This window comes from Gekko japonicus, unplaced genomic scaffold (assembly GCF_001447785.1).
Source record: "Gekko japonicus isolate JY-2015 unplaced genomic scaffold, Gekko_japonicus_V1.1 scaffold860, whole genome shotgun sequence".
Lineage (NCBI taxonomy): Eukaryota > Metazoa > Chordata > Lepidosauria > Squamata > Gekkonidae > Gekko > Gekko japonicus.
The window spans coordinates 19,649-30,278 of NW_015172580.1; the positions used below are offsets into that span (position 1 = coordinate 19,649).

General features: G+C 44.6%; 1 protein-coding gene across 1 annotated transcript in view; it reads right to left on the reverse strand.

Moving 5' to 3' along the window:
* The window catches only part of LOC107119023 (GRIP and coiled-coil domain-containing protein 2-like), a gene marked incomplete at its 3' end in the record, with an annotated part of 28,368 nt that extends 18,375 nt beyond the window's left edge, over nt 1-9,993 (reverse strand). The window contains exons 1-5 of the mRNA XM_015421446.1: nt 9,927-9,993; nt 5,955-6,017; nt 2,611-2,695; nt 1,631-1,698; nt 450-554 (exon numbers count right to left, since the gene is read on the reverse strand). Of these exons, the coding sequence (XP_015276932.1) occupies nt 450-554; nt 1,631-1,698; nt 2,611-2,695; nt 5,955-6,017; nt 9,927-9,932 (327 nt within the window). The remainder of the gene's footprint in view (nt 1-449; nt 555-1,630; nt 1,699-2,610; nt 2,696-5,954; nt 6,018-9,926) is intronic.
* Nucleotides 9,994-10,630: the final 637 nt, after the last annotated feature.

The following is a 10,630-nucleotide window of genomic DNA, read 5'->3' on the forward strand; positions in this document are numbered from 1 at the left end:
TGAAAATAAGCCATGCTTTCATAAGAACACAAGAGAAGCCAGTGTTGGATCAGGCCAATGGTCCATCCAGTCCAACACTCTGTGTCACACAGTGGCCAAAAATACCAGGTGATATCAGGAGGTCCAGCAGTGGGGCCAGGACACTAGAAACCCTCCCACTGTTGCTCCCCCCAAGCACCAAGAAGACAGTCCATCCCTTGCCCCAGCCTGAGAGTTCCTATCTATACCTTGTGGCTAATAGCCACTGATGGACCTCTGCTCCATATGTTTATCCAATTCCCTCTTGAAGCCGTCCATGCTTGTAGCCACCACCACCTCCTGTGGCAGTGAATTCCATGTGTTCATCACTCTTTGGGTGAAGAAGTACTTCCTTTTATCTGTTCTAACACAACTGCTCAGCAATTTCATTGACTGCCCACGAGTTCTTGTATTGTGAGCTTATGTAGTACCTCTGCTTCTTGTTGTCTTTTCACATTTTCTTTTTTCAGAGTTAGACACTGTTGCTGGATTTCTGCTTTTTCGAGGAGAACAACGTCCAGTCTCTCCGTGAGGGCCTAATTTCGGAAGAGAGAGATTAGAAAGTGACTCACTGCAAATAAACACCAGTCCCAGCTACTCCTCGCAAGCATCTCATTTCTTCCCTCAGCATTTCCACTCCCCCGTGCCACAGAAACAACAGCAATATCAAGTATTACGGTCATATCCGCCCGCTTCAGTGCCAAGCCTGGGGTTATTCATTTAGAATCATGGATTCTCTCTGATCCTGATGCACTTACGTCAGATCAGCAGAGAGATATCCATCGCATAGTTAACTACAATTATTTCCTCCCACACAGATCGTTCTTGATGAGACAGCACTGACAAAGAGGACTTGACTGCAACCGTGCCTTTGGTTCTGGGGAAGGAGGCTGGGAGCATTATCAGCCCTGAGAAACTGAGTAAAAACCCAGTCTGTGAAAATAGTCTCCGAACAACCCAGAACAGTCATGTTGAATGAGCTTTCCTTCACTCAAAATCTGACAAATGGACATCAGACCGAACCTAGGAGAGCAGCAAGGGCATTACCTAAGACTTCTTACTAAGATATCAGAGTCTTCGGGTGGATGTGCCAGCAGTCAAGCCTTCCTCCAAATGGAAGGATCATCTACTGGTAGAATGGAACTCTGGATCTAACCTTTGGTGATAACTCATTAAGTCTAAAGCAGATAACAAGATTCCGGCTCTGTGCCATACTTTCCAGATCAGCAACTGTCTACACCAAACCGAGTAAATAACTGGAAATGAAATATGCCTCTGGAAGAGCAATTGCAAGTTTTAGCGTTATTCTATTCTTATAAGTAGTACAGAAGATGAGAGAGTTCCTATAAAAGCTGTTTTAAGAACATAAGAACATAAGAGACGCCAATGTTGGATCAGGCCAAAGGCCCATCCAGTCCAACACTCTGTGTCACACAGTGGCCAGAAATACCAGTGATAGGACAGGACTCCTTACATTTTTGTTCATAGATCAATGGTCTGCCAAGCAGCTAAGAGGAGGAATCCAAGCCATGGGATGCAAGCAGAGATTACTCCCATTATACTGAACACTGTTTTTCTTGAGATGGCGCACCATAAAATGATATGTTCCCACCTGAATAATATCATCAGTCCCTCCAGCGGCAGGTTTTGATTTCAGTTCTTCAATCTCCTTTTCCAGTTCTAGGAGGGGAAAGTATATGATCTCTAAATCTGTTACATTTCAATAACTGAACAACTGTGACTACTTTAGATATAAATAACTACCAGAAACTAAGAGCTGCTTCAAAGTTTTCCTGGAATCCCAGCTAGACTAACGTCCCACTGTCATTTTCCAGGGCAAATGCATAAAATGCAAGGGGAAAGAGGGAGGGGAGAGATGAGAGAGCTGCATCCTATCAGATGAGGTACCAAGAAGAGCGCTGTGACATTTCCAGACTGCACAAAGTTCTGTCTGCAGCTGTTTAAGCATCACTGTTTTCAGTGGGAACATGGTCAAGTCAGACATCCACAAGGGCTGCATTGTGACATTGCAAAACTCCACTGAAACTCCAAGTGGGTGCAAAGACAGCATTTCTCTGTGCTCATGCACACCCCTAGCTCCTCCAGCCTCCCTCCCTCCACGACCAGAGAACTTCCTGGCCTGATCAAGTTCCAGTCCCCGGTGACATCCAAATACCTTGAGCTTGTTGGCTCCACACAGACTGGTTGAATACCAGTTTAGATTCTACAGGGTGCATAGTAAAAATGTGTGCATGTGTGAGCTGGACCCACTTCACTAGGGAACCAGCATTCAGACATCATGGTGAACAGGACCAAGCTGGGAAGTTCTCCGCGTGTGAAGAGAAGAGGCTGGGGGGAGGAAGACAGGGTGCACACAAGCACAGCAAGAAACTGTGCTTGCACACACAGAGAGTTTAACTGGTGTTTAAATGGAGCTTGTTATGATGTCTGAAGGCAGGAAATTCCTAGGAATTTCAAAGGCTATTTTCTCAGCACCCTCCTTATTTGCTGCAGGGAATGGCAACCGATCAGGGCACTTCTGCTTCTTCTCCCCTGCACTCTGCCATGCCGCTTTAAGGTTCAATAAGTTACCTGCAGATCGAGATTTCGCTTTCTGTAAAAGTATCATCTGCTTCTTTGCAAATTTGATGAGCTCTTCTTTGGGTAAAGTATCCAGCTGTAAAATTCATAAACATATATCGTAGTTTAATAAGAGTATGATCTTCATCACGTCAAGCATATAAAGTGTCTATTTCCACTCTATTTCTCCAACATCTGCCAAGAAAGCCCTGTTCAGAACACCATCTCGGATGGATACAAATTTGGCATCTTCTTGGCTCAGGGACCCAATACCAGGACTCAGCTTCCCTTGGAGGCCAATGAAGACTTCTTTTTTTACTTACCATGCATGGTGGTCATGCCCAATAATTCAGCTATTTTGGGATCATATTTTAATGGAAATGAACACTATTATAGAACATCAAATTCCAAAGTGCCCAAAAATTATTTTATTGAACCTTTGGGATAATTGTAGAGTTCCCAAACATGCCCAGGAGTTAGCACTGTCCATGTTTGCAGCTGCAAAAAATGTTCTTGCCTCAAAATGGAAAGAAAAAGAAATCCCTACCATTCAGATGGGGAAACAAAAAGCATGGGATTACTTTATTTTTGATAAAATTACAGTAGATACTGAAGCTTCTACTATGTCAAAACATAAAAAATTCTTTGTTCAAAAATGGTTACCTTTTACGAAAAAGTTTATTAACTCTTTACGAGGAACAGATGGTAAAAATGCAGATGTTACACAAATTAAAGAAGCATATATGTTAATTATTCATTAATTCTGCTGTTTACTTTTTTATAACATTGTATTTGTGAGACCTGAACTTTATTATAGAGTTATACCATGCTTGTTTGTACTTGTTACTGTTATTGTTACTGTTATTTTAATTTGAAATAAAATTTATAATTAAAAAAAAATACTTCTTTTTTTACTCCACCAGGCCTTGGATACTGGATAGTATTCAAAAGTTTATTGTTTATTTCTATGTGCTTCAAATAACCATTCAGTTTTTAGATAATAGTATTTAGAGTATTTAATATTGTACTTCAATCACATTCATGTTAGTCGTCTTGAAACTTGCCTTGTAAGTTACATCACTGAAAGGCAACATGTTTTAAATAAATAAGGTACTTATGGAACTTTTATGGCTCTGCTTGTAATTTACTTCCACCCACAGAAACCTCATTCACTTCAAAAGAGTCTGCGTCAACAAGGTCATCCAAGAAATATGCTAAAGTTCGCAAGCACCATGCAAATTTTCAGTTCTGTTTCAGGGGTCTGAGAATGCTTCCCCCCCAATAGACCTGCAAGACTTTCGGAACAGACATAAGACTTTCAGAACCAAAGCAGATGTAGAGCTGAGGGGTTCTGTTCTGGAGGGATCCAGTCCAGGCAGCCTGTTTTACTTGCATGGTGAAGGTGGCTACTTACACAGGGGCCGGGGGGTTTGCCCTGGTCAGGGTATTATAGGAAGTGCATTTTTCCCTGCTTTCCCATAGCACTGTGGCACTTCCATGTACCTCCTGAGTTTTCGCTGTCTTCTCCTAACTTGCTTTGCTGCAACATTTTGGAAAAACTGTAGGAAAGCTGGGAGGGCACCCACGTGGATGGGGAGGCCCTGATCTGTCCACATCTGAACTGGTTTCCCCACCCTAGTCTAGGGATGTGCATTCGGCTCAGCCAAGCTGATTAGGAGCCGGAATAATGCCTATACAGCATTATATGGGATGCCCAAGTACCGAATCAGAATCTTTAATCAGATTCGGCAGGCCAATTAGGGCATACCTCCATATTCGGGGATGCCGAAGGGGGAGAGGGAAAGGATCTCAGGCGCTTCTGCCTGACAGAGGGGCCAGCACGCCAGCCCCTCTGACAGCAGGCAGAAGCGCGTGGGATCCATTCCTTTCCCTCTATCCCTTCCCTTCGCCTCTCCTCCAAGCGGGTTGAAGGAAAAGGAGGGGGGAGGAGAAAGGGAACCCAGGAGAAGCTTCTGCCTGACCGTGGGGTCAGCCCTAGCCCTGGTGCCAGGCAGAAACATTTGAAGGGAGCGTGCCACCTCTGCGGAGCGACTCCAAAGACTAAGGGGGGTTAAAGGTTAATTCCCCCCTTTCTAGAGTCGCACTGCAGCGGCAGCACGCTCCCTTCATTGAAGGGAAGGCAATTGGCCTTCCCTTCAATGATGGGAACATGCTGTCCCCTCCCCCCGCAACTGGTGGGATCATTATCTGTCCCCATAGGGCATAACTGAGCCAAATTATTTCAGCTATACCAATAGCTTCCCAAACCCCAGTATCATACCGATACTGGGATTCAGGAATATCGGCAAATGCCAATATTTTTCAGGTTTGGGATATCCAAACCGGAAAATACTGATTTTTTGTGTGCATACCCCTACCCCAGTCCCCTGCAGCAGGCATTCCACCTCACCAAAGGGTCTTTTAAAAATCTGAATATCACTACAGCATTATAGCAACCTGTCTATCACATTCTCAAAATTCCCAGCATTCATTTATTGAAACTAAGTCTCTAGCTCCCTTAGTTGCAGATATATCCATTTCTTTTTATATAACGAAAAAGCTAGAGACTTGATCTTTTTTTAAAAAAATGAAAGCTGAAAATTCATAATATCTGGTAGACAAATTTTTATAATGCTACAATGATAGTCAACTGCTGATTTTTTAAAAATGAGAAAGACCATGGGTGCGTGTGCGTGGAAATGATTGCCAATCGGATACTAGAGCAGAGAAAATGCAGGGGATTCCCATGGATTTAGCGAGTGCCTGTGACCCTTTAAGAATCAGAGAGGCAGCTAGGTCAGCCCCAGCTCAAAAAAAATAATGGCACCGTGCAGCCCAAGAGGGCATCTGATTCACAGAGACCCTGATCCTGGGCTGGTCACTGCACAACAGTGGTTACTAAATGCATCTCAAAGCGTTTAACAGTCACGCTGAAATGATTAACAATCAGAGAAACTGGCTAAATGTCCTGAGAAGCATGCCAAACCGATAAAGCTTAGGTTCTTTTGCTTAAATTTCTGAATGCTGTAAAAACTGCTCTTTGATTTAACTGTAGTACGAATGAGCAATAAGGAAATGAAAAACCAAATATCTGAGCTAGATCTTTCAGATTATTCTTAAGCTGGCCCAGCTGCTACCAGTAACAGCTGCCAACTGTATTTGCCAAATAAACTTGGGAAGCATCCAAACATGTGGGGTTTTTTTTTTCAATGACTGTCCTGACTTTTCTTCCTGGTAATAAAGCAAAGCCAACAATTCCATCCTATTTTTTTTCTAAACCAAGTCACCCTACGGACAGAGGCTTGCAACATCCTTTTGCATATATTATATGTCTTTAAAAAGAAAAGAAAGCTTACTTTTGACTTTCCTGTTCCAGGGGCGGAAGGAGACGCTGCAGTCTCTTGCCCACCATCTTGCATCTGTAGTAAAAATAACATTTCGTTAGAACTGAAACCTTACTTATGTCTTCATTCCTGCCTTTCTGACTAAAGGTCCTTAAAACCAGCTCGCAACTATCAAAATGTAATACAGCAAATAAAACAAAACAAGGTAGTGCAGTCCACAACAGATAATAAACTGGTGTTTTCATTCTAAAAACCTGACAGAATACTTATGCAATCCTAAAATCATTCTGTAAATTGCTTAGGATAGCAGCTAAGTTTCATTCCAATTAACACCACGCCACTAGAAACTTCTGCAGGGACCAGTACACATCTAGCTGCTCTGTTGCATGGTTGCCAACTTCCTTGGTCTCACCTGGCTCCTCCACTACTGAAGGCTGCTTAACAGACAGCCGTTTGATCAGCACAATTGTACTAAACATGGGAATGCTGCAAAAGAGAACTGTGATTCTGCTTTCAATGCAAATTTCAAAGACACAGAAGACTTGCCAAAACAAAAGAGCCGAGAACCCCATTCCCCTGACTTTTCTTAGGAACTCATCCTGATGCTGTTCCCTGTTTGGATTGTTTCACAGCTGTCTCTCTGTTTTAATGGTAGCTAAGGCTTCTGCAGTCACTCCTTGTTCATTACCAACTGCAGCTGTCTTCAGTACGGGACTTATGCTGGGAAGAAGCTGAGAGGGTGCTCTACTATTTGCACAGTTGTGGTCTATCAAAGGGGAGAGAACAGTGTCCTTTGGGCTCACTATCCCCCCCAATCATTGCTGATGTGAGAGAAACCATACTGACAACCCGGCCAGGTTGTGTGTGAGAGACAAGCTGTACGGGGATGATTAGCAGTACGCAGTGGCAAGAACCCTCATGGATCTAACACAGGGACAGCTACATGAGAAGCTCAACAGAATGACTGGCATTTGGGGCAGCAGATCAGAATGAGTGGCCCATCCCTTATGACGTAGTCTGACCGCATGACCAGAAGTGTTCACTAAGGCTCTTCAGTTTTCAGGTCAGATTAAAAATACTGATATTGACTTTTAAGGTTTAAAAGATCTGAGACTGAACTATAACCAGAAAAGTTCTCTTAACACCTAAGAGCCAGTCTGCTGTTCTGTATCGATGCAAGTTGCTGAACAGTAGCCCTTCATAAATCACTGTACCGTTCTTACTTTACAATTTCCACAAAATAAAAAATACACAAATGTAAAACACTAAAAGTAAGCACAACATTACAGATCCCTATGCAGCATGATTAAAAATAAGAATCCAACAATCCAACAAAGAAGTTACTAAGGCATACATGAAAGTAGCAAGTTCCACCTTCAAGAATGGAGCTGATAGAGGCACTCTGAAAGAGTAAAATAGTTATTACCTTGAAAATCATGATTAGTATTGAAGCCAGGACAACCACTAAAATCCTCAAGGAGATGGGATACTATTAGTGGGCCATCCCATCACCAATATTTTACATTTTGTCTGGGATGAGCTGAAGCTTATTCTCCCTTCAGCCCAGTGAAGATTACAGGCAAACAGACCAAGAAACAAAATTGAACAAAATATCTAAGGGATAAATGCTATAAAAACAAATAAAGATCTCCCAGGAGAAGATTTTTAACCTAAGGAGACGTACTCTAAAATAAAGTCTACTTGGTGACTTCATAAGATTTGCGACCATTTTACAACAAAATTTTCAACCCAAACTACCTTTCCTTTTAATTTGTGTGTTTAAACTTTATTTTTCATCAAGTGACACTAAGCACTGTTTTACAAGTTAGTCGAGCGTGATTTCACTCACATCTCAAAAAAATAAATAAATCTGGTAAATCCATGGATAAGCAAATAAGGTTTCATAATCTGACAAGACAAGGGCACTTTGAAATCATTTTTTAATATGAGTGCTCAATTTCTACACAGGCAGGACCAACAACCACTACCCTGAACACCCTTGGCACAGGATCCAAACACATTTTGTACACCAATTTGGCTCTAAGATTTCTCCCAAAGTAATTAGATTACTGCCATGTTCCTTAATGCAGAGACTGTGTGGTTTTGGTTGCTTTCCAGTAATTGCTGAGCACATGCTTGGAGGTATGTAACATTTCGTAAGACATCACAATGCTGAGGCTTGACAATCAAAATAGATTTCCAGCACCAAGACTTGGCAAGCAGCACTGCAATTATACTGTTCCCTTTGCAAGATGTGGAGGTGGTATGTTCACCAAGTAGCCCAGAGTTCCAACTCCAGACTCATGTGGGGAGTGCCCCAGGAGCAACTATATTTAGGGTTCCTTGAACAGCAGTCTGACACACTGGTACTCAGCTTATAAAGAAGTTTCGGCAAAGAAATAAAATGATGAGAATACTACATTTATAATCATTTGACAGTATTGAAATGCTTCACATCCCATTGCACCAACTTTATAATGGCAAGTTTATTATCCCTCTAACACAGAGGGGTTGGGTCTCAGAGGCAGTGACACATCTCAAAACTATCTGATTAAGTTTCAAAGGAAAGACTTGAGCAAGGGACTACAGGACCACCCTGAGCCGGCTTTGCTGGGAGGGCGGGGTAAAAATCTAATGAAATAAATAAACAAAATAAATCTTAAGCAGAGTCACACACTTTCAAGGCCAGTGAAGCCAACTGTATAATTCTGTTTAGAGTGGTACTGTTGGTCACATGAAGGTGCCTTACACTGAATCAGACCCCTGGTTCATCAAGTGTACTCAGATTGGCAGTGGCTCTCCACGGTGTCAGGCAGAGGTCTTTCATATCATCTACTACCTGACACTTTTTAAACTGGAGGTGCCAAGAATTGAACTTCTCTGCATACCAAGCAGATGCTTTACCACTGACCCAGGGCCCTTCCCTACATGTGCTCATGAAGCTGCCTTAGACCAATAGTCCGACTCATGTATCAAGGTCAGTACTGTCCACTCTGTAGGGTTGCCAAGTCGAAAATCTTCGGAAGCGGGGGACTCCCGTCCGGCGTCCTATGCGTGCGCGCACCACACGCACGTCACCAGGAAGTGACGCTATGATGCCGGGCACGCTGGGGGCGGGGCCACGACCATCCGAGGGGGAAACAGAGTCCCCCCCTCGGATGGTCGTGGCCCCGCCCCCAGCGTGCCCGGCGTCATAACGTCACTTCCTGGTGACGTGCACGCCGTGGAACCTGTTCTGCACAGTCTCAGGTGGAGGTCTTTCACATCACCTACTACCCGCTCTTTTTAACTGAAGTTGCCAAGGATTGAAACTGGGACCAACCTGCGCACACAAAACAAAGCAGAGGCTCTTCCACTAAGCCACAGGCCCGCTCACTTTTAATCTGTTCTCACATTTTATCTGTTCTCTAACAGCTTGACCTGTTACGGCATGGCTGGCTGCTCCTTATAAAGATGCAGAAATTGGCAAGCCCTGAACCTATCACATGAGAGAAGTCAGCACCATCGTTTTAATGGCCAGGGAAAGAAAAGAAAGTTAATAAATACTGAGGTTCCTGGAATTAGTCCTTGGAGGGCTGAGTGGGCTTGCCAGCTCCAGGCTGTGAAACACCTGGAGATTTGAGGTGTGGAGCCTGAGGAGGGCGGGGACTTCAGTGGGCTACAAGGCTATAGAGCCCACCTTCCAAAGATGCCATTTTCTCCAGGCGAGCTGATCTCTGTCTCCTGGAGATCATTTGTAATCCCGGGAGATCTTCAGTCACCACCTGGAGGCTGGCAACCCTAGGTATGAGGGAGAGAAGGCCGTGCCTGCTATTTCTGGGGTCAGGAGATCAACCCAACCCAGCTAACCCTCATAAACAATGTCCACTTTGGGGCTGGGGACCACGGACAAGGGACGGTGGAGGCCAGACTGGAAGTGCAGCAGGCAAAGGTTCATCCTGAACCCCCCCCCCCCGCCCGGTTCCTCCCGTTACCTCCCGTTACCTCCATTGCGGAGCTGGGTCTGCTGCGGGGGAGGGGCAGAACGGAGCGCCAGGCTTCGCTCAGTATCGCGTCCCGCAGCTTGCGCCGCTTCCGCCTTCGTCACCCGCTCTCCGCGCGCTCTTCTCTGACGTCAACGAAGCCAGCCCGAGAGCCTCCGAGGGAGAGTTCGGCCAAGCTTCCGACCCCGGTCACCGCTCTGTTGCAACGGCAACGCTTAGTGGGAGGGGGGAAGAGTGCCGGGCTTTCTTCCCTCCCTTTCTCGCTTCACCTAGGCCCCTCCCCCTCCGTCTGAGGGAGGCTGGTCGCTGGTGTTGCTGTGCCATGTGCGGGAGAAGCCGCCATGAAGCACCACTAGCGCTTCTTAGGGAATAAATATCTAGCTTTTACATGCCCCCTCAAGAACGGAATATATTGAACTTTTAAATTGCCTTCCTGGGGGAAGAAAAATCAGTTTGCAGCAGCAGCAGCTCCAGTTGTCTACACGTGCAAACGCTTATACGGATCTTCTGCGTCACCTGTGGGTTCGATATCGAGATCCAGGGTTGAAGAGCCTTTTTTTTTTTGCGTGCACGTGTTTGTGGCTGATCTAATATCTTCAGTACAGTTTCTACAATGCGTTCTGAAACGTCTTGGAGGAATGTAGTAAAAAGAAGGACAGGATTGCCCATTGGAAACAATGGGAGACGCTGGACGGCCCATTGGAA